Raw genomic sequence first — 23523 nt, forward strand, 5'->3', positions numbered from 1 at the left:
AGGCCATTGCTTTTTATGCTGCAGAGAATAGGGGTGTTACAATTCTTCTAGTGCATGGTTTGGATCCGATCACAATTTTTCATGTTATTTGTTATTTATGATTCACAGAACGTGAAAGTGATGATTGCAGCACAGCACACGGTGACACAACGAAATGTGTCCTCTGCAATTAACCATCACCCTTGGTGAGCAGTGGGCAGCCATGAAAAGAGCCCAGGGAGCAGTGTGTGGGGACAGTGCTTTGTCTCAAGGGGACCTCAGTGGCACCTTGGTGGTTTGGGATTTGAACCCACAACTGTTTGGTTACAAGTCCACTTCCCTACACTCTAGCCCACCACTGAAGCCTAATGAGTAAAGGTTGTACACGCATGTGCACTGCAAGCTTCCATCTCCTCGAGGGAGCAGTGTGTGGGGACGGTCCTATGGTCAGTGGCACCTTGGCGGATTGGGATTCAAACCGGAAACCTTTCAATTATGGGTCCACTTCCTTACTCGCTAGAGCCACCACTGCCCCCCTCTCATAATATCTAATATGGGGCCATCAGCAAACACCGCACATACTAAATCTGGTTTAGTCATCCACTACCAAACCAGTCATGCAGATTAGATAATCAAGCATTCTAATTTGCTAATTTGTGAGTTTGACATTTTTGTGAACGCTCCCCTTGTGTCAAGGTTGGACCCAAAGAAATTAGCATTCAATTACTAAAGGAAATATTGATGTCATGATTTATGTGTTGTGGTGGTAATTCTCAAATGAAAAATGGGTTTTTGTTGCACTGGTGATGTAATGAGAGCAGCCTGCACCGATAAAGGCAGAAACAGGTTGCGGTCTGTATGGATCACTGTTCTGACTTCTACAAAAGGGTCATATTTATATTTATGGCATTTAGCAGACAGTGACTTGCAGTCATAGTTGCAGGGACCGTGAACCTGGAGACACCCAGGGTTAAGTGTCTTGCTCGGGGACGCAAGGGTAGTAAGTAGGGTTTGAACCTGTGACTTTGTGATCATGTTGTTCGTGAGCAAGTGTTTTACCCACTACTATCACCCTACCATCATGGACGTTTGGAGTTACAGCCCCTGATCACATGTTTAGAGACCTGAGATGGCACCGTTTGGTGCATATCAGCTACACCTTGATGTCGTGGTAGGTGTCATAATAGGTGTCAGTGGGTACCATCAGATGACCTGACACCACAGAGTTTGTGACTCAACTGATTTACATCACATTCTTCCCTTTGTGAAGGCCATCTAATTTGCCAGTAGACCAACAAGTCCGATATCTGCCCGCAGTGATGTGTATGGCCGGTGACTCAGTCGGTACAGAAACAGAGAGAATTGGTGTGTTCCCTTATGTAATATTTTAACAACGCATAGTTAAAATTTCTCTGGTTTCTCTCATAAATTTGATCTCTGATGCATTTTGATCTTTGATTTATCTGATTTATTGCTGTGAAGCTGCAGTCTGCCAAACCACATCACGTGGCAGAGTAAAATGAACGTGATTATGAGCCAGCTAATTCTTCATTCTGCAAAACAACAGATTTTTGGTGTTTCTTGATGATCCAGATGGATGTGTCATGGGGGCCAGTGGTCAGAGATGAAACGTCACATGTTTCCGTGGTCACGTTGGAGCGCACTCCTGCAGGAAAAAGGTGTCAGTTCTGTTCAGATGAGCTTCCCACTCAGCTTGCAGTACAGTCGGTTGTCCTAGTCCCGTTTAAGGTCATTGCGCTGAAAGCGCAGTGTGTAGCTCTGAGCACCGACTCGTCGCGTTAACTTCTTGTGAGCACACTCACCCGGCCTTCATAATCACACTGACAGGACTGTGCCTTCTGGTGACCACCTCGTTCGGACAGCTGCGTTCCCCCGCTGAACTTCCCCACTTTGGTCGAAAATATCATTAGACACAGTCTGGAGGGCTTTGGCATTCAATCAGGAGTTATAAAAGGTAGACGCCCCATCACCATTTTGTGTAACAGCATACATGTGCTGAGGGGAATGAAGGATTAACCAAACAGCAATGTGACTCAGGAATTCTCAGCACCAATAAAAAAAGTCATATTAGATCTAACTGTGGTTTAATGTTGTATTTAATCAAGTTCAAGAAAATACCACTTGGCTGCGAGTGGCAGTGATATCGATCATACCTGATATAGTCGTGCCTGACAGTGACCTTTAACCATAATGAAATCACTGCACCCCACAGCCCACAGTGACGTATTGCTTTAATAAAGTCTGACGAGTGCAGTGGCACACATTTTGGTTTGTTGAACAGTGGCCCTCAACATATCTGGTGTTTCGAAACAAATTTCGCAATGTCAGTCTTTTCATCTACTTGCAAATTAAGATGGAAAATGCTTGTCTAGGGTTTGGTCTTGTGGGCTTTGTCCAACTCCTTTCTCCGAGCAATCTCAAGATGCCCTCTCAGGACTCGGGATTTGTCTCTAGTCAAGGAATCCATTGATTTTTGAATTGTTCTTAATTTGTCGGACCTTGCCTTCGGTGGTTCTTCTCGACCCTGATTAGCGCGCTAACTCAAGTATCTCTTGCAGGGCCTCAAATGGGCCAATTTATCACAGAGCTACAGAAGCTAGATCCCCTGCTGAGCTGCCTATCACCCAGACAGCCTCGCAGCACCTTATTGTATAGCACTCCTGCCTTATCATAAAAGCGGCAAGCGTTGCACATCCAAAACAGGCGGAGCCGTGCGAAGCGGTAGCCCGGCCGCTGGGGACTTCGCACGTTTCCTTTTGTAGGGCAACCAAATTACCCAGCCGGCTATCAGCCAGTTTTGTCTGCTCATTTCACACCACACATTCGCTCACCTGAGAAATGGTGCATTTTCAGACCATAACAAGAAATGTCATTATTATTTCAAATTCAGTTCGGGGTTTCACAGTAGGCTTGCTAGAGTATGTTTTATAATTTACAGAGAGGGCTAATATTTCAGTGCTCAATTTCAAACGCTAAATCTTGTAAAATGATTACATTTAAGCCTGGTTTTGGCTCAACCTCTAAAATAGTTTACTCAGATTAAAATAATGCACCAGCGAAGATGGTTGTGTAAATGTGGTTGTGTATAATCTCATACCGATCCGCCCCAAACTAATTTGTGCTGCTTTAGTCCTGAGGGAGCAGGGAAGGCAGAGAGGAGCTCGCACAGTGGAGACGGAGTGATGGAGATCTTGCGGCCAGAGACTGCGACTGGACATAATTCATTTATACGCTTCTGCTTTCCAGCCTCACAATCAGATGACTTCTCTGTTTGCAGTCTCAAGCGTGGTATCCACTTTATTGTGCCCTTTGTTTCACGCACTCTTTAAATGTTAATTAGTTAAATAATGCAATAATGCCTTTTGCTGTGGCATATTTATTTGTTTACTGGCTTAATGGCTTTTTTTTTTTTTTTTTTAAACCACCATCCTTCAAAACCAAAGTCTTGTTTGCTTTTCATAGGTTTTGAACAGTTCTTTTTTTATAGTATATTAATTCTAAATAGTTTATATTATATAGTAGCCCTATTGACACTTTGTCAGTATTTTTTCAGTATAGGTTAATTCATCTCAGATGCTGTCTTCACTTTGAAATTGTAAGTTTAATTTACTGAATTTAAACTTTCCCAAAAAAATAATAACAGCAGATTGAAGATTCAGTCTCTGCTGATTGTAGCCAAACCAATGAATTTACTGGCACTGTTCTACGTAGGCACAAAAGTTCTTTGGATTGGAGATTTATTTTGATTACAGAATCATTGGGGAAATTTAACAAGACTGCAAATTTAATAAAATATTCCAGAAACTAGAGCAAGCAAACAAGAGCATGCAGTAGTGTGTATATCGTGCACTTGAGAGAAGCGTGAACATGACTGGATGAGACAGAACGTGTGTATGTGTGGATCACTGAGTGTGTTGCCTGTTCATTTAATCCTTGTTAGACAAATAGGCTTATTTTGCCAAGAAAGCCAATCAGAAGCTGCACTCGAGGACCAAAGTTATGATCACTGTTACCAGTTCAGTGGAGCATCGTGGTGGAGGGACAGGGAGAGTGGCCACCTCCCTGAAATGAGCCCTGAAGTGCATGCTGTGTTTGGTCTGAAATCGGCTTCACTCAGTTTAGAAATAATTCTAGCAACAATATTCGACAATCAAATTTGTCTGGGGCAATTTTTTATCATCAATTTTTGTCAAAAGACATTTCACCCCTACGTCAGAAAGATTAGATTATTTAATAATGAATATTATTTTTTTTTTTTTCCACAGTCATTACACTTGCAAGTGTGTGTGTATAAATGGTGTGTGAAGGAAGTGTGCAAAAACAGATTTTATTTAGCCTAATTACACTGTGATTGGACTGAATAAATTTTTCATATTTCTCTCCCACTCATGAATGAACTTGGACTCCCATGCATGTTGGCAGTTGTTTACAAGAGTGTTGGTACTGGGATAATTTTCCATGTTCTTTCCTTTGTGCTTTAAGATCTTGATTTTACCTTAGATTGTTGTATAAGAAACATCACTCAACATTCAAAGTGGGAGTGGTAAGGAGGCGGACCTGTAATCGAATCCTGAGCTGCCAAGGTGCCACTGAGCAAAGCACCGTCCCCACACACTGCTCCCCGGGCGCCTGTCATGGCTGCACACTGCTCACCAAGGGTGATGGTTAAAAGCAGAGGACACATTTTGTTGTGTCACCGTGTGCAGTGCTGCAGTGTCTTACAATGACAATCACTTCACTTTCACTTTATTATTTAAACTTGTTAGTATGAAGGAAAGCATGATGCTGTGCTCCTATGAGAAGCAACATGACATTATTGTGACCGCATTATAAAGCACGCAAACACCTATAATACTTTTTAGCACTTTCGCACACCTGCAGATGTACTTGAGTTTGGTGAGGACTTTTTTTTTTTTTTTTTTTTTTTTTCTACATTTACGGCATTTATCATTCTCAGTTACTGGATGTCAGTGCAGCTTTTTGAAATGCGTGGCTGTACAGTGTCACTTTGGAAAAGGTCCCCATGTTATAGGTGGATACTGTCCTTGGTTGGAGGTGGAAAGCTCCGCCCCGTCTAAGAGCAGAGAGGATTTTTATTTAAAACCACAGGATCCCTCAAAATAATGCTCCTGTCCTCATCGCTGATGCCTGAACCAGAATCCACCCTGATCTAAGAGACTTTGGCATAATGTTATTTTCATTTTGAAAATGGTTTTTAATCCCCAGTGTCCTCTCCAAGCCAGATCATTGATTTTATGGGTCAGTTTTGCTCTGCAGAATGCGCTGTCCAGCAAAACAGGACCGCTTGGTTCATTCGTCCTCATCCCATCAGTGCTTGAAATGGGACTAAATGAGAAAACAAGAGAAACCTTACAGAATGCGATGCAGTAGAAGTATATGTGTGCGTTGGGATTTCGAGGTGGGTGTGTGGAGGCTACATGTGCGTGTGGGTGTGGGTGGATGAGAGTAAATGTCACCACTGACTGCAAATGACGAAGTGAGAATTGGATTAATAAACTGTCATTGTCAGAAACTTTAGTGTTGCTGTTTAATAAGAACTGGACCTAGTTTGTCGTTCTGTTCTGTTAAAGATGAGTCTCTAAATGAGTGTGTTATGGATTAAGTGTGTCTGTGCGCACATTTATCGCATTGCTTCTTGACCGTCTTTTTATGGCGTGTATGTTAATTGGCATTTGTGCCGTGAGAGGAGTCCGGGTCATTGTGCTCTCGAAAAGCTTTGAACACATACGACACATTTTGAATTCATTTTCTTTCGTTTGTCCTCTTTAATGTGTTATTATCTGTCCGAGCTCGGCCCCGACCCGGGAGACAAAGAGGGGCTGAATCCCCCCCAGATTGTCTTTTGTCTGTCCCCCACCACACTTGTCCTGTTTTTATCACACACACTCAAACACACAAAACCTATAAAGCATGATCCCACTTCAACCTCCGGCTCCTCGTGCGAACAACACTGGTCACGAGGCAGGGACACCGCGGTCCCTCCTTTTTTGTCTCGGGGGAGTGTGTTAATAGTTTGTTTATTTATATTATTCATGCTTCAAAGTGGTTGAGCTACTGACGAGGAAACCAGTATCAGGTGAAATGGCTCAGTGCTGAGCTGTGATTGGATGATACTGGTGGAAAGGCTGAGATGTGACTGGGTGGTGATGAGTAGGGAGATGTTGGGGGAGAAAACGCTTGCTCAGCAGATCCACCTCCCATGAGATTAAAGACTGAAATGGAGACTCTGATGGGTATCTCCAGCTTGAGGTGGTTCAGTGGTTGGGGCGGGGCAAGTATGCATGGATTCCAACGCAGTGGTAGCAGTGGTGGCCTTGCGGTTAAGGAAGCGGCCCCGTAATCAGAAGGTTGCAGGTTCGAATCCCGATCCACCAAGGTACCACTGAGGTGCCACTGAGCAAAGCACCGTCCCCACACACTGCTCCCCGGGCGCCTGTCATGGCTGCCCACTGCTGACTCAGGGTGATGCTTTAAATGCAGAGGACAAATTTCACTGTGTGCACCGTGTGCTGTGCTGCTGTGTATCACAAGTGACAATCACTTCACTTTACTTATCCTTTCGTGGCTCATGGGGAAATGGTGGCGCGGGGGGTTTTACACCTTTCAGACGTTTTATATACGTTCTGAAAGGTGTAGATTTACGTGTGAGCCGGCACTGCATAACAAAACTGTGGGAACAGTACAGAAATATTAGGTCAAGTTCATGTTTACAAATGACTTGACAGAGTGTCGTCCTGGAGCACTCCTCAGTTCTTCAACGTGAACTGATCATCGGGCCGCACCGACAGCTCGTCGCAACCAGACATGCCCAGTAGATATCCCGGCCCGTAATCGCACAAACGAGCTGCGTCGCTCGCCGCCCTGACAGCGGGGGAACTGGGAACTCGTCTCGGTTTGGCGAACAGTGCTGCTTGCACGATGCCACACACACGTCAAGATACGAGTCAGTCCAATACAATAGAGTTATATCTGATAAAAAAACAATTGTATTGTTTGGCACTGACTTTTTTTCCACACTTTGTTGTGGTACAGACATCAGCCAGTGTATTTTTTAACAGCACATAATCAAAATACACAATGTAATCACAAATTAACAAATTATAATTTGATGAATAATAATCGATAATTTCACGAATTATCATTGTAACTAGCTGCATTGAGCAATTTTAAACGTTTTCATTTCTACTGTTTGACATCTGCGGGGGCTTGATAATGTTCGGTTATAGAACATTGTAATTTGTAAGGTTGAAATAAATAAATAAAAAAAACTATCCGGTTCATTGTAATATTGTAGAATAATATTAATATTAGCGTTTCCGGAGACGCATTTGAGGTGTAAATCATCGGTGCAGCTCGAGCTCCGTCTCTCTCTCTCTCTCCCCGCTCCTCCCTCCCTCTCTCTCTCTCTCTCTCTCCCCGCTCCTCTCTCTCTCTCTCTCTCTCTCCCCGCTCCTCCCTCTCTCTCTCTCTCTCTCTCTCTCTCTCTCTCTCTCTCTCTCTCTCTCTCTCTCTCTCTCTCTCTCTCTCTCTCTCTCCGCTCCGCTATAATAAACCGGCACTGCGGTCGACTCGCCTTCAGACCAGGTGGCTCAGCACCGGCAGCATCGTCTCTCCGCCGGACACCGTGCGCCTTTCCCCGCCGGATTAAAAAAAATATATATATAGTAATCTTTTTTTTTTTTTTAAATTCGAACCGGTCTCCGGAGATGCCTCGCCGCTCCACCGGCGTATCTATCTGCAGGCAGCGGTGGGACCTCATCCATTCCTCGGTATAAAAAAAAAAAAAAGCTCCGCCGGCCGCGTCCTGCCGCCCCCTGCTCGGCCGCGGGGCTGTGTGTAATGGACGCCCTGTTCCCCGTCGTTATCGTCGCTGCTGCTGCTGCTGCCGCCGCTGCTGTTGTGGCTCTCGGGTGGTGACGACAGCAACATGCCGTTGAAATGGAAGAGCGGTTCTCCCGTCAGCTGGAAATTCCCGGTGCCCGTCCTTAAAACGTCCAGGTCCTCCCCGCTCTCCCCGGCCTACATGTGAGTACGAGCGCCGGTTCACTTTTCCTCCCTTTTCCACGCGAATGACTCGCGGTTTTGGGGGTCGGTGGCGGCAGCGCCCCCTCCCCGTCTCCACGCCGCGCTAATTGGGTGACAGTATCGCGATGGCGCTCCATCATTTTACACGTGCCGAGCGGAAAAGGAAGCGGTCCGTGTCGGCGTTCGACGTGGACCGTAAAGCGTGCGTTTATCGGCTCGGGAGGAGCCCGCCTTTTGTGGCGCGTCCCCGTGTCGAGAGGCCGTCAGTGTTGACTGGTGATGGGGGGGAAGGGCTGCGCTAGACGGAGGATGCTGGGATGCCTCCGGCCTCCTGATTCCGATTCTCTCTCTGTGTGTGTGTGTGTGTGTGTGTGTGTGTGTGTGTGTGTGTGTGTGTGTGTGTGTGTGTCGTGATGAAGAGCCACAGCGGCGGGCATAACAGTGTTATCATGGCAATTAGCACAAGCCTCCTGCTTTAATTAGTGAAAGGATCTAGGATCTTCATTCCCACCCCGCCCCCCCCAGGATCCAGAGTCCAGCGAGTTACGGGGTTTGTTGTGAGCGTTAACCTGGGATCAGGATTAGTGATGGTGAAGGTCAGCGAGATAAACGCTAGTTTATTACAGGAGCGGGTCGGCGTGGGTGCCGGGTCCTCTCCTCGCCGTGCATCATGTTTACTGGAAATGTAGAAACGCCCTTCCCTGCCCCAACCATCAGAATGCAGTGGCCCGGCCCTGTTACTATTTTAGCTGCCCAACTTTGTGTACCGTGTCTTTAGACGGATTTTATGGCCGGCAGCTGATTATAGGTTCGCTTTGGATGGAGATGTTACGGGACTGTGAGTGGAGGATGCGGGAACAGGATGTGGAAGTGGTGGTTTGTGTGTAGCTGTTCCCTCCTACTGAAGTAAACCAGAGCCTGGACCCTCTTCTGTCCTGTGTAGGAGTGCAGGATGGAGAGAGAGACTTCGGATTTGGGGGGGGGTCCATTTCAAAGGAGGAGGTCAAGGCTTAATTTCCCAGTATGTCTGTGTGTGTGTGTGTGTGTGTGTGTGTGTGCTGTATTGATATCATAATGGGAGCCAAATGTCTTTACGAAGCGCTCTTTCATATTTTTTATCATTTTTTTTTTTAACAGGGGTTGCTTTCATGTCTGATCGTCATGCACGCACATAGTAACGCGTGAAAAGCTGCATGACAAAGAAGAGCGACTGGGAGCCCGCATTGTCCAGTAGCCAATACATTAGAAATATGTTCTTCCTGTGCATCCTGGTACCACATTTTCCCCGGTGGTTGGGGGCTGCTGCTCTGAAGATCATGTCACATCAAGCTAAAGTTTTTTTTAAATAATCTTTTTAAAGGTCCCATGACATGAAAAAATGTTACGTTTGATACGGGTCTTAGTGGTCCACCAATACTGTATCTCGAGTCTCTTTTTGAAATTCAGCCTAGTTTACAGCCACTTTGAACCAATGACATTTTCCCGGGACGTACCGTTTCTGTGTCTTGATTTAAATTCTAATGAGGCGGAGAGAGGCGGGACAAGGTGGAGGGTGGGGGTGGGGCTAGCTTGTGGCCACGGTACTATGAGCTAATGTTTACGCTGTATAGCAATGGCTCATAGACACACGATTTTTTGGCACATTGTCATTGTTTAACTCACAGATATGAAACATCACATGCGCTGTTTTATATTATATTCCCTGCAATAGATTCCTGAAGTGAAACTTTTAAAACTTCACCCATGGGACCTAATTCATTCAGGCCCGCGTGGACCAGAACTGCAAGCCGCATTTTGCACAATGCAGAGGAATTACTCCTTCCCTATATTTTATATATATATAGAAATAAAAGAATCGGATAAATGACGTTTAAATGACGTAATGTTTATCAGTCTGCTTATTAACCTGGTTATCAGTGTTTTTTTTTTTGTTTTTTTTTAAATGCTACCTTCTCAGTCAGGGGAGTTAACCTTTCCCTTTATGACATCACAAGAGGCCAAATTCCAGATTCTACCATCTGAGCTCCCTGAACGGCGAAGCAGAATGACCAAAGCACACTTTACTCATATCGCCATTACTAGCCACTGCAGACAGGCTAGGGGAACTTATTAAATGTTAGCTTCACTTTGTGAGATAATGTTTTATAATAGGGGACCTTTAATAACATACATACAATAATTTTATAACTTTTTTTAAAAATAACTTTTATACTTTGTCCTCACCAACAGTGAAAACTTTGTGTGTCCCTGTCCCTCTGTCCCTCTCCATGCTCTAAATATAACAGAGCAGATTTCACACTCGAGAGGACGAGGTGAACAGTGTTGGCCGAGGGAGGAGACACATCAGGTTCATCAGGGAGAGAAAATGCACCCCGCCTTCCCCCGCATTTCCTTCCGTCCCTGTCTCGCTCCTCCCTACTTAAACTCAGCGGCAGATTATGCAGCCCAACTTAACGTGCCGCTGCATGAGCGGAGCGAGCGGGTGGAGAGGTGCGTGGAAATGTGTTGACGCGGTGTCTCTTGCTCTCGCGGATGCTCCGGGCTCTGAGAACGCGCTTTCTTTTCAGCCGCGTCTGCACTCCTATTGTGGCCTGTTCAGTGAAGAGCATTACAGCCGCACCAGTCTCGCCGTTTTCAGCCTTTTTCTGTTTTCACAAATGCGGCGTCCTAAATCCCCAGTATGAGGAGTCGGGGGGGGGGAAGGAGGTGATTTTTCCGTTTCTCAAGCATGAAACACGCCAGGATGGATTGTTCTGTCTTTTTGTTGAATATTTCTATCGACTCTTATTGAAATGACACTTACTGCCAATTAGTCTTGGGTCTTTGTCTTGCTCCAGCCGTTGGGTGGACATGGTGTCATGCACGCCTCAGGGAATCTCTGTCTGAAGAAAAGGGGGAGAAACAGACGAGGATGGGACAGAGAGTGGCGCTGAGCTGCTTCCGGGTTCGGATTTAGGTTTGTGAGAGCGAGGACCGGTAAATGCCTTTCAGTTGGTGGTGTTTTACCAGGTCTAAAGTAGTTTGCTGCTGGTTCATTTACTGCTCATCTGGAATTGGAAATGGTTTTACTTCCTGAACGTCTGCTGTTGTTCATTAGAAAACGCTGGTGTAGTTAAGTCAGATTGAAATCCCTTGGCTGTAGGCCTCTTTCCTTGAGCCATACAAATTGATTTGCTTATGCTGTATCCATCACATTGTTGTTTCCGATTTGTTATTAAGAATGAAAGTTTTACTTTTATGACATTTAGCGGACTTACCATTAGTAGTTACAGGGACCGTATCCTTGGAGACACTCAGGGTTAAGTCATCATGTTCAGGGAGACGATGGGTTAGAGCCTGTTTTCTGGTTCGTGGGTGGGTGTGTTACCCACTAGGCCACGGTGAAATGCTGATAATTCAAACATTGTTAGAAATGTGTGACTGTGGGGTGGTTTCGGGGTCCGCCGTTTGGTGAGGGTGGTCCGGTCCTGTAACCATCGGCTTTCATCCCCGTAAAAGCATTCTGGTGTGTCTCAGCAATATTCCTTCAAATGATTTGATCTTTTCCCCCCGCTGCTCCACTTACAGGACATTGTGTCCTGACAGCTAAGAAAATCATTCTGACGGGCATCTTTGTTTTCACCGTCTCAGGCCAAATTGAGCCTGACTTCTTTTGTTATTCCTTGGAAGCACTTTTCTGTAAAATGCCGCCATCCTACCCTGCTGAACGACAAACATTCGATCAGAATGGATGATTGTGTTGTTTGTTCACATCCGGCAGTGTCTGTCTGCTTCTAGTGCTTCCTCTTTCTGCATCTTTCACCTTTTCCTCCCTATTCCCAATTTTATCTGGTTGCTACAAGAGAAAACAGGCATCCAGTGTCATTGTGTTGTGGGGTCATAATGACGCTCGTTTCTCTGGTACTCATTTTACAGAAGCCATGTACTGTAGCCTAGGGCTGCAACATGGCCTCGCCTTTACTGCTCCATTACCACACATGCTCTCCCATACACACACACACACACTCTCTCAATCATACTTTACTATTTCAACCATGAACTGGAACCAAGAAAAAGGAGTTATGAGATTAAAGCCACCAATGTAATGGGCCCGCAGCGAGCATGTTGTTCGGATCGGGCCGAGTAGAAATGAGTGCAGCTGAAACAATGCTCACCTGCTGGTCAGCGATGCGTTTTTTGGGACCGCGTGCATGTTTGGGTTTAGGAGGCTGTAGGATTAAACCCCACCAGATTTTGCGGGCGCATGAAAAGGGTATAAGATAAGAAAGTAGGACATTTGCAGTATGTTTAATTTGTGAGTACGAGCGAGTTTATTTGTTTCAGCTCAGTCTCGGGGATCAGCTATGGGCAATTTTCACGTTCATAAAAATGGCAAATTGACATCTTTTGTGTGTATATTTACATTACATTTAAATGTAGACACAGGTCAGTTGAGGCACTGGGCATCTAAAAAGTAAAGAGCGATATGGCTGAACACCGAAGACGGATGGCTGGTTCTTATTCTTAATACCTGTCCAGAGGCAATTTCCATGTCTCAAATAGAGGATACCTTTAGGGAAAGAGGGATCTGGTCACCCTATTGATTATGGCCAAAGCGACGTGGAGCAAATGAACCCGCTGTGCAAGATAAGTTTGGCAAAATCAGAAAAAAATGATGTAAATCAATTCAAAAATCGAATCAGACGTTACTTTATTAATATACAGATTCCTGGATTTGATTCTGGCCTGTTTTTTTTTTTTTTTAATAATTTGTGTTTGCATTGTGAATTGTTCAGATTGTCAGCCATGCACAAACAACATTGAAAGTGAAGTGATTGTCAGAGTGAAACACTGCAGTAGAGCACACGGTAACACAATGAAACGTGTCCTCTTGCTTTAACCATCGCCCTTGGTGAGCAGTGGGCAGCCATGACAGGTGCCGGGGGAGCAGTGTGGGGGGACGGTGCTTTACTCAGTGGCACCTTGGCGGATCGGGATTCGAACCGGCAACCTTCTGATTACGGGGCCGCTTCCTTAACCGCTAGGCTACTACTGTCCAAATGAAGTCGCCGCTGGGATACTGGGATACATACTGTATTTTAAGATACTTTTCAAAATATTTTCAGTATAATTTGCCAATTTGTGTTTACACACAGCACTATCTGGCCGGGCAGATGAGTCCGTTGTTTGCGCGATGTTGCGTTCCACCACCACCTCAATCTAATTGGGTAAAAAACATTTTTTAATGGTCCACTGGACTGTAAAACAAGGACAGAACAGCGGCCGTGAAGGGTAATTAAGGTTTAACACTTTCCTTTGGGAAGTGAAGTTGGTGGGGACTCTCACTCTGTGTTTTTGTAGAATTAGTCACAGTTCCCTGCTACGTGATCCTCTGTAAGTGCCGTATCTGCCATCCCTCATGTTCACTGCAGGCTGCGCTCACCACGCTTCCATTTGCATAGCTTTCTTCCGGAGTTTCTTTCTTTTTTTTTTTAATGGAAGCCAAATCTGTTGATAATGCAGTGGGATAAATGCTAAAAAAAAATCACATCTGATGATGTGACTCATTTCATGGCTAGAAAACTGGATGGTGTCTTAGTGTGTGTGTGTGTGTGTGTCCCCTCTCCCCCTCTCTGCTGTGTTAAAGAGATGTCACATATTACTGCCTCTGCATGATCCATTGCTCACTATCCTCCCTGTCTTCTCTCCCCCTGTGATGTGAAGGAGACGAAGAGTGAAGCAAGGCAACGATGAAAAGTCTGTAGGAAGGGATTACGTGACCATAAAGCCTTACTAACGTTTCACTTCAGCTAGTCATAATTTTACATACAAATGTCACACACACACACACACACACACACACACACACACACACACACACACAACCAAGATAAGCCCAGTTACTCCACACCATTAAATAAATACTCAGACAAAATAGGGTTTGAGTAAGAAATGTTTTTTCATATGGAAATAAAATAATATTGTCTGAGTATAGTAATACAGGGGCAGGTTAGAATATGTTAAGTGAAGCGATTGTCATTGTCAAACTTTGCAGCACAGCACATGGTTAAAAGCAGAGGACACATTTCGCAGTCACCATAACCATTGGTGAGCAGTGGGCAGACATGACAGGCACCCGGGGAGCAGTGCTCAGTGGCACCAGTGGCAACCTTCCGATTACGGGTCCACTTCCTTACCCGCTAGGCCACCACCTCCCCAGGTCACATATCCTCAGGATACATGTGGTGTCCTGCCACACTTCGCAAAATGCTCATGGAGGTATAGTCATGGTGTAATTTATGTAAAAAAAGGATAAAACATTGGAGGAGGCTCCACTTATAACCTGCAGGACTGAACCATCCTATTGATAACAGTTAAGAACTGTTCGAGTCCTACACAGTGTTAGGTAAGTGGTTTTAATGTTGTGACTCATGCTGTACTGTACACGGTCAGCTCGAGTGTGTAGACTGGGCGCCAACTGAAGCACACTGGAACACCCAGTGATCACTCTTTCACACACAGACACCTGCTCTGTCTTTCATCTTGGTGACAAGACACCCATCCCTTCTTCCTGTTAAGATTTTATTTATTTTTTGTAATTTTTTTAAATGGGTGGTGTGTGTGCTTTTCACAAAGCCTAATTAGAAGGCCCGGCGCAGGACCAGCAAAGTTGAAAGGGACGTGGAGCGATGAAAGCTTGAGAATATGTTAAGGTCAGTCGTCGGGCATATCTGGGTTCTTTAGGCGCGGCAGAAGCCAGGCCCAGCGTGAAATCGGCAACCAGCGATTCCCCGCGGCCCTGTACCGGCACTCGTCCATCCTTTTTATTAAAATGAATTATTAACGAAATGTGTTATGCTAATTTTACATTTGGAAGGACGACATTGTACACCCCATCTTGTGTCTCTCCCTCTCTTTCCTTTTTTTTTTCCCATCACCATTTTGACCTTTTACAAGCAGAAAGACCAACTTGAACAAATTGGTGCGTGTTTTGTACAGGGGGTGCGTGGTAGCTTCGGGTGTGTAGGAGCGAGTGTCAGCCGTCCAGCTGCTGTTCTCCCACCTGCTGACGGACAGACGGAGGTGGATCAGCGGCACGCTAACGGAGTTTAACATGGACACTGGGGACTGCGGAGGAAAAGTGTGTTCTCTCTAATGCCTTCTACACGCATTAGATTAGCTAATTAGCGCACGTCATCTGCCACCAGGCTAAGATAATTGGTTTATTTTAGTAGGTTTTAACTAGTTGTGTGCTGCAAAAAGTTCTCCTTTTCCCCCCCAACTAGCTCACTCGTTGGGTGGACAGCCTTTACAAATAGGTTAAAGCTTTGAGCTTTGGTAAGGTAAGGAAGCAGACTCATAATTGAAGGGGGACCTGAGGTCCCCTTGAGCAAGGTACCGTCCCCACACGCTGCTCCCCGATCGCCTTTCACTGCTCACCAAGGGTTATGATGGTTGTATGGATGTGCTGTGCTGTGAATCACAATGACAAAACAATCACTTTCACGTTTCAATTTCTCCTTACCCGAAACAATAAGCAATAGAGGGCAATTCTCATCGCGATTCACTGGACTACGACCCATACAAGCGGTTTGAAAACTTGCCGTGTGATGCACGGGACGGGACACAGAAAACTAGTCTCACTTGTTAAAACCCACCTCCACAATAAAATTCTACATGCATTCAGCCAAAACTATTCCACCAAATATTTCAATGTATAACTGGTGTCACTATACTGTGCAACACTTCAAATCTGTTTATGCAATACCAGTATATGCAACTAAAATGACCAGGACGTGATGCACGGGACTACAATGTCACTGGTCAAAATGCTACACGAGTGCTGTTAGGTTTAACATATGATAGCCAGTACTAAGAGGTAAACTGTTTATTATAACAAATATAAACTGAACCTTGAATATCTGGGTTATGATAATAAATTGCTTTGAATTTCATTGAAATTAGTAAACATTTTATGTTGCAAGAGGTAACAGTGTCTGCAATTAAGATAAGATAAGATATAAACTTTTATTAGTCCCACAAGTTGGAAATTGCACTTGTCACGGCAGAAAGTGGATAGAAGCAGAAGGTAATAGCAGCACAAAAAATAAGATAAATATGTATCTGTCTGTATATATGTACAAATTTACAAATCTTTGTTTTTTAAATACATTTAAATTAAATTATGTTCCACATTATCTGAGTTTTAAATATTAGGACAAATTAAACTGCAAATATTCCTTTTTTTTTGTTTGTTTCATTTTCCAGAGAATCGCGCTAAAATGATCAATGAAGTGTGAGTTTTTGTTTTTGTTTTTGTGTTGCATGACTTAACATAGCCAGTGTCATTCCAAACTATTGCACAGGAGTGGAATTTATTGATCGCATTTCCCAATCTGCTACGATGCCTGACAATTTCAGCATGTGAGCATTGTGTTTTTCCTGCTTGACCTATTATGTCAGAACAAAAGCATTTTTACACTTTTTACAAACATTAATACACTGTGGTTACAGTGTGTTCTGAAGATACTGTCCTATGGTCATGAGGTATGCTGGCAACATTACCTGTGCTATGTTTCTTCTGTCACTTCTGATACAACAGCTGGAATAGGAATTGTGGAGCGTGTACAAAGCACCTAGCCCCATTTCATTAGACTAACATGTTTCTGTATATATAGATATTTTAAAATTCGGATTATTTAAAGAGGGTCCACCTTTGATAGTGTTCTTTTGAGGAACCGGTTCCCAGCTCTCTACAAGTTCGGTTTATGCCTTTTCAACTGACCAGATTTTATTAACCATTATATAACTGCCTGGCTGGTATGATGTCATGGAGCTAAAGGTTGAAAGTCAAATCTAATTTAATATCCTGTTGAATGGAACCACCTCAGGGCTTTAAAGTAATGTAAGAGACCATTCATCTGTCTACTTAATCACAGTCATTTCCTTCCTCTGTGTCACATTTTTGCGTCCTGTTCCTGCATTATCACACGCCCACAGACGATGTCCCTTTCCTTGTTTTCTCATGACACTTTGTTGAAGGCTTTTTAAATGCATGTGAAGGAACAAGGTTTGTTTCTCAAAGGTCAGCCTGTCTGATGTTAAATATATCCTTGGTAACCACCTGCATCTCTGCAGTAGGGCTGGATTTGGGGAAGGGTGCCCTAGCAGCAACAGCAGCACCCACCCTCTGATCCAGACCACTATCATAGGAAGGTGTGTATGTGGGTAGGATTCGATAAAGAGGGACTAACTGGTTCCTGAAAGAATTATCACTGGATCCAGTTGTTTGTTCTTAATCCCCATATGTCCATAAAAATGCAGATGATTATGGCGAGTATCTTTCAGGACTTGTAGTGTCGAGGTGACTCGAGAGCTTCAGAGTTGCAGAGGTTTTGGGAAAGCATCAGCCCTGATTTTCTACTGTCTACTGACTACTGTCGTTTTACATCTACATTTCACCCAGATCAACAGGAGATTTTCTTCTCTGTAAATGATTATTTTTCCCTGTTTTTATTTTTTTTGTGTGTGTATCGGAGTATGGATAGTAATAATGTGTTTTCTTGCTTCCTTGTTAAATGAAGTGTTTTAATGCTCTGAAACACATGTCAAATGTACCCCTGGTCAATTATTCAGATGCCTTAAATATGAATTAAGACAGGCGCCAGTTTTCTGGGCAGGAGGGAGGATGCAACTTAAAATGTGGTTTATGGATGATGACACTCGCAGACAACCCAGTGGGCCTGGAAAGCGAGGAGAACCTTCATAATTTAGCAGCCTGAAGCTCTCCCACTCCTTGCAGGGTGTCAGACCTGTATTGAATGCAGTGCTGTCCCCTCCCCAACGCCCTCCTCCTGATCTCCCAGTGACCCCGAGGGTGCGGGGTGGGGAAAGAAAGGTTGAGTCTGTAAAACACATTTTCATTATCTTCAACTCACACAAGCAATTAAGGCCTATCAGATGCCTCTATCCAATGTAAGCGATTAATTATCCCCCCATGTTACTCTGTTTGTCTCTTTTTTTGTGGGGGGGCTTGAGAACTATCTCAATCAGTATGTTTCCCTGCACAATTTGGTTCAGCTACGGTTAAGGCTCAGAATTGTCTCCTAGTGCACAAGAACAGGATGGGAATTTATTTACTTGTTAGTATTGGGCTTTCCCTCGTCCTACTATATGTATGTTATTCCTCGTTGTTACTGTCTTATATGAAGCCAGATACCACCACCATGTCCGGGTGAAAGGTCGGAGAGTGTGAGCGTGTGACCCGGTCATGTTTCAACTGTGTGTGTTCAGGTCTAGCTTAGATGTATTTATATTCAACACAGTTGTAATTATTGTTATTTATTCATCAAGTATATATAAGTAGCAAGTGATTTAATGCAAACGTGATTTAGTTTATTACTGCAGCCTATATTTGGCTTCCATTTGCACATGTTCATTTATGTGTGTTGATGATGATGGGACTCAGGTTGTGTATTTTTTTTTTTTTTTTTTTTCTCCTTTATTTTTCCCTTCATTTTGGCAGCCATCAGCACTCCTTTGTGGTTTGGACAACCCACTCTCTCCTCGCTGCTTCTCCAACTTATCACCTGACAGGGTAAATGCACCAATCCTCTGCTTTTGCTGTGTCATGTGACTGTGACTCCCTCAGACTTCCTCCATCCACATCTCATAATTTACTCCGCATCTAGCATCGCCCGTCCTCCTGGCACTCTGTGGCTTCCTCTTCACCCTCACTTCCTTCATTTGGAACCGGAAGGTGCTCAGTCCTGTGACTATTAAAATGCACCTAATGGGTTCAGAAGTGGTCAAATGTTTTATACATTTATAAATTAGAGCTGATGTGATCCGGGTTAGGGCTGAGATGTTTGTGCTATAATTATATTTTACCCAACCAAAATTCAGGAATCAAAAGAAAATGAGTTGCCACTGTCCTTTCACACACCAAACTGAGGAGCACAGCCATAATAGAAGCTGATTGGTTGAGTTGTGGCTGTTGCATTGCTGTCGCCTTGGAAAAACGTTTATCTTGAAATGTTTAATGGTTTTAGAAATATTGTGAGCCTCCTGTACCTCATTATATCAGCATCAATGTCCAGAGAATGTAAAGCCGCTTTTGAGTGCCGGGACGGTGTTGTGTGTTGTAGTAGTGTTTTTGTGGTTTATATCAGTGATACAGACACCCCTACCCCTATCTCCTACTGATAAATAAACCCCCTTTTGAGGCCAGCCCCGTAATAATGACAGGGTTTTGTGAAGAGCTGCCCTGGTGTGGGTCCAGCAGGCCTGCAGCTGAGACTTAGACTTCCAAATGTTTGAAATCTCCCTATTGGCCCGTATATCAAAGCGAATTGAAAGACACCTTTGAGACCTCTGTCTGCTGGGCTTTCAGAGGGATTTGGAAAGCAGATTGGCAGTGACCCACCGGATCCCTGTTGTAGGTCCTGCGCCCGACATCAAAGATCATCAGATGCGCCGGTTTCAGAGCGCTGATGTAGCTTTAACATGTTATGTGTTACTTATCATGGTGTAGGTGTGTAGTTCACGGCCATTTGCACACATTGTCACCTTTTCTTTCTGTGACATGATTGAATTGTGGGTGTAATATTAATATTTTTAAGCCTGTTGGGAGCTGGATGCACACCACAGGGCTTGCTGCTGGCAAGTGAAATTTAATTAAAGGGGAACATAAATTAAAAGGCGACATCATTTTTTTTAATTGGAAAGCTATAACAGCAAATTGCAATCAGTCAACATTTCATGTCTGTACCTCACAAGACATGATGAGTATTGAGCAGCTGGAAGTTCTGAGGTTTACTTTTTAATGGAGAACTGTTCAAAGTCTGATTTACATTTATCAATAATTTAAAAATGAATATAATTTTGATCAAAAGCAGTGTGTGGGGACGGTGCTTTGCTCAGTGGCACCTTGGCGGATCGGGATTCGAACCGGCAACCTTCTGATTACAGGGCCACTTCCTTAACCGCTAGGCTACCACTGCCCCAAAAAGAACACAAATGCACGAGCCAGCCAGGAGTCGAACCTAGAATCTTCTGATCTGTAGTCAGACACGTTATCCATTGCGTCACTGGCCCTGGCGCATTCAGAAAAAACTGAGACAGTGATGATTCGAGGATCAGAAATGTATCGCAATTAAGTGTTCAGGCGATTATGGGGGGTCCATCTAATTAATATTAGTATTTTCAGATACAGATTAGTTTATTCCCACCCAGCTCTCAATCAGAAACAGCTCCCTCTTTCATGCTATACACAAATAGCGGCATTAATATCCCCCACCTCCCCCGGAGGAGAAACTCTGCCTTTTCCTCTATTCTGACTTGTCATTCTGGGTTCACTGAATCCCAGTCTTTGAAGTACAAAACCATTTAATCATTATTTGATGCAGAGAGAGGAGGGGATAACGCGTCTCCTCATCCCACATCAACAAGATGCCCCTGTTACCAGAGAGGAGGCTCAGGCTTCATTCTGCCTTTTGTGAGCCTAATCCTCTCTGACTGGGCACTTATAAACTGCAGGCCAAACCCCACTTACCACTGTTGTGTCCCTGAGCAAGACACTTAACCCTGAGTGTCTACAGGGGGACTGTCCCTGTAACTATTGATTTGTAAGCTCTGTTAAATGTCATAAGCGTAAATGTAAGTCGTAAATTTGCTGTCATCAATCAGAGATTATTTTTATTCACATTTTTTGAAGCAGATGAAGAGAGGCTGTTGTGATGCATTAGATTTTTTTTTTTTTTTTTATCTAAAAAAAATGTGTAGATGTCTGATAAACATTCCATATTTGAGGCAGCATATGACCTTATAATCATCTGTGCAAATTGCAAATGGAATCAGACTGTTACCATCATCCCATCTAAAGCAGATTCTGCCCAACAGTCCTTATTGTAGTGGCCTGTTTGTCAAAATGACAATGAAACTTTGACGAAAATGGTGAGATGGTTCTGTGAGTTCACCCAGTGCTTGCTGAAATGCTACAGGTTCAGTAGATTTATTGCAAAGTCATGCAGAGTTCGGTGTGTTGCATGAGTTTGGTACAGTTTGGGCCTCTCCTGCTTTTGGATTTGCAGAGCTAAGTTGATTCAAAATAGTAGATTTGAATATATTTTTTTTTATTTGTAATAAAAAATATTTTCCCAACCATATTGCTGGTGGCTTCAGCCTAAATGACCAAAATGACCCTGCTCTAGATGGACCTGCAGTAATTTTTCTCTTATCTGAACCAATAACACATGACCTCTCTGAGCGAATTTCCTGCGGGGAAAATCAACTTAACCGGGTGATAATGGACCCTTTGTGAGGAGCGCTTGGCACCCTGTAAATAATCTGTGTTGTTTCACACCTGATTTCCAGTGAACACACCAGATATGGGTGGTAGTAGCCTAGTGGGTAACACACTCGCCTATGAACCAGAAGACCCAGGTTCAAATCCCACTTACTACCATTGTGTCCCTGAGCAAGACACTTAACCCTAAGTTGCTCCAGGGGGGACCGTCCCTGTAAATACTGATTGTACTGGATAAGGGTGTCTGATAAATGCTGTAAATGTATCTCGATGCACTCCAACTGTGGCCAAGCAAGAGCTAAATCTGCTCTGTGTGTGTTGGGTGTGTCACTATTAGCGCAGACTATGATCTCTTCACTTCATTTTTAGCTAAAATGTATATTTTGTATCTTATTTATTTATACATTGTATTTCATGTGCCGCATCTGTTTTTCGTTGTCTGCTTATACTGCACTGTATAAACTGGAGCCATGTCTTCTCGTCTCTCTGTATATCTGTACAATATATAGAAGAGATGACAATAAAGTTTACTTCACTTGACTCTGGCTGTGTTATTTTTCTATATTATTTTGTATGAAAACGTTTTGAACTTGACATATTATGGCTAGGATTGTTCATTTTTGTTAACCAAGTGGAATTACACCTCACCTTGTTGTTTTCTGAATGTGCAGTGCTGCACTCCATTTGCAGAAAGTGAGAAAAAAGCAGGGGCAATTCCATTTGTCTTAGTGTGTAACTGTAGTACCAATCTCCATTGTTGTGTTGGACCATTGTGTTGTGGACGTTATTCCTGTAAAACCTGGCTATGTTGAGAATGATGAACTCTCCCCCCTGACCCCCAGATCGCTCGTTGAGGATGACGACCCACACATGAAGGTGTCTCTGGGCTGTGGTGATATGGGCATTTCCGCCCACCTCCAAGCGTCAAAGACAGGCAACACCCGGTTCTTCACCAGCAACACGCACAGTTCCGTGGTCTTACAAGTAAGTGTGTGTGTGTGTTCTGTTTTTAAGATGTTTTAATCACAGTGAGTTCCCATTTCAACAGTGAATGTCCATCATCATTCTCTAACTTCAAATTAAAAACTGACTTAGTGAATTTAGTGTGACTTTATTTGTGAGAATTTTGATGTGTTTGTGCAAATGCAGTCTTCTACACATGATTGATGGACATGGATGCGACGTGATGAGAATGCTCTAAAACTTTTTCTGCTCATTTAGTCAAGTGGTTGAATAGTCTCGAAAAACTCTCAAATCCCATGTTTGGTTGAAAGCAGGATAACAAGGTAGGCAAAGCAGCCACCAGGACGTTCAGCAGTTCAGACAAAAATTATTCTAAATTAAAAACAAACCAGTGTTTGGTTGTGTTCAATGATCCTTTAAATAGACAACATGTGTTTTATTTATCCATATTTTTGCCCTTCTGTGCTATAGAGAAGTGTCCCTGGTCATGACAAGGTAGGTTAATACCTTAAAATGCCAGCTATAGGTATCATTGATAAGATCATAATGATCGTATGTATGGGTGACCTGATCTGTTGTGTGAAATAAATGAAAACTAAAATGTGGTGAAAGGGTTTTTTTTTTTTTTTTTTTTTTCTTCCCCCCCTTTCCCTCCTCTGAAGAGGCTGTGTGTCAGCGCTGGAGGTCTGGAGCAGTGCAGGGGAGATCGATGTGTGAAACACTAGAGTCATTTCGTCTGATGGGATATTGCTTTACCATACGTCTGATATAGCTGAGACTTAATGGTGTGTGATGGAGTATCTGAGGTCTTTATGAAAGAGGTGACATTTAAGCACGCCTCTAATTGGCCGTTTTCCCTCTGCAGTTTTCACCCACATGGTTTTATTGTTACAGAGAGGCCGAAGAAGGCGCTTTGAAAAGCATATTTATATTTATGTATGCACAATAACCAGACTCCCTCAGATTTGCATGTGGCATATTATTTGTGAGTGCACATCATCTTTTTTCCTGTGTTGTTGCACTCATATTTTTGGGGTGAGGGACACATTCAGGATTTTGTTAATAATAGGGTCTCAAAAATAACCAAAAAAGAACTGATAATATCACTGTAATCATTGATGTCAATTTTATAAATACAGTTGACACTGTGTAAATGAGTTGACACTGGAGCTGTTTGCTGATGAAGACCCCAGCCACAAAGCTCAACATGGGTGGTTGTAGCCTAGTGG

The 23523-nt window shown here is 43.7% G+C and overlaps 1 protein-coding gene and 1 non-coding gene across 8 annotated transcripts in view; one reads left to right on the forward strand and one right to left on the reverse strand.

Moving 5' to 3' along the window:
- Nucleotides 1-23523, forward strand: part of klhl13 (kelch-like family member 13) — a 59276-nt gene that overhangs the window by 16040 nt on the left and 19713 nt on the right. For 3 of the 7 annotated variants that reach the window (XM_028983454.1, XM_028983455.1, XM_028983456.1), the window contains exon 3: nucleotides 22174-22315. In XM_028983454.1, coding sequence (XP_028839287.1) covers nucleotides 22174-22315 — 142 coding nt within the window. Of the gene's footprint in view, nucleotides 1-7770; nucleotides 8047-18550; nucleotides 18623-22173; nucleotides 22316-23523 lie in introns of those variants that run through there. The other 4 variants (XM_028983450.1, XM_028983452.1, XM_028983449.1 and 1 more) reach the window with 3 other exon arrangements.
- trnac-aca (transfer RNA cysteine (anticodon ACA)) lies at nucleotides 20049-20121 on the reverse strand. Its single transcript has one exon. It is a non-coding gene; the product is annotated as a tRNA-Cys (tRNA).

Source organism: Denticeps clupeoides, chromosome 6 (genome assembly GCF_900700375.1).
Source record: "Denticeps clupeoides chromosome 6, fDenClu1.1, whole genome shotgun sequence".
Lineage (NCBI taxonomy): Eukaryota > Metazoa > Chordata > Actinopteri > Clupeiformes > Denticipitidae > Denticeps > Denticeps clupeoides.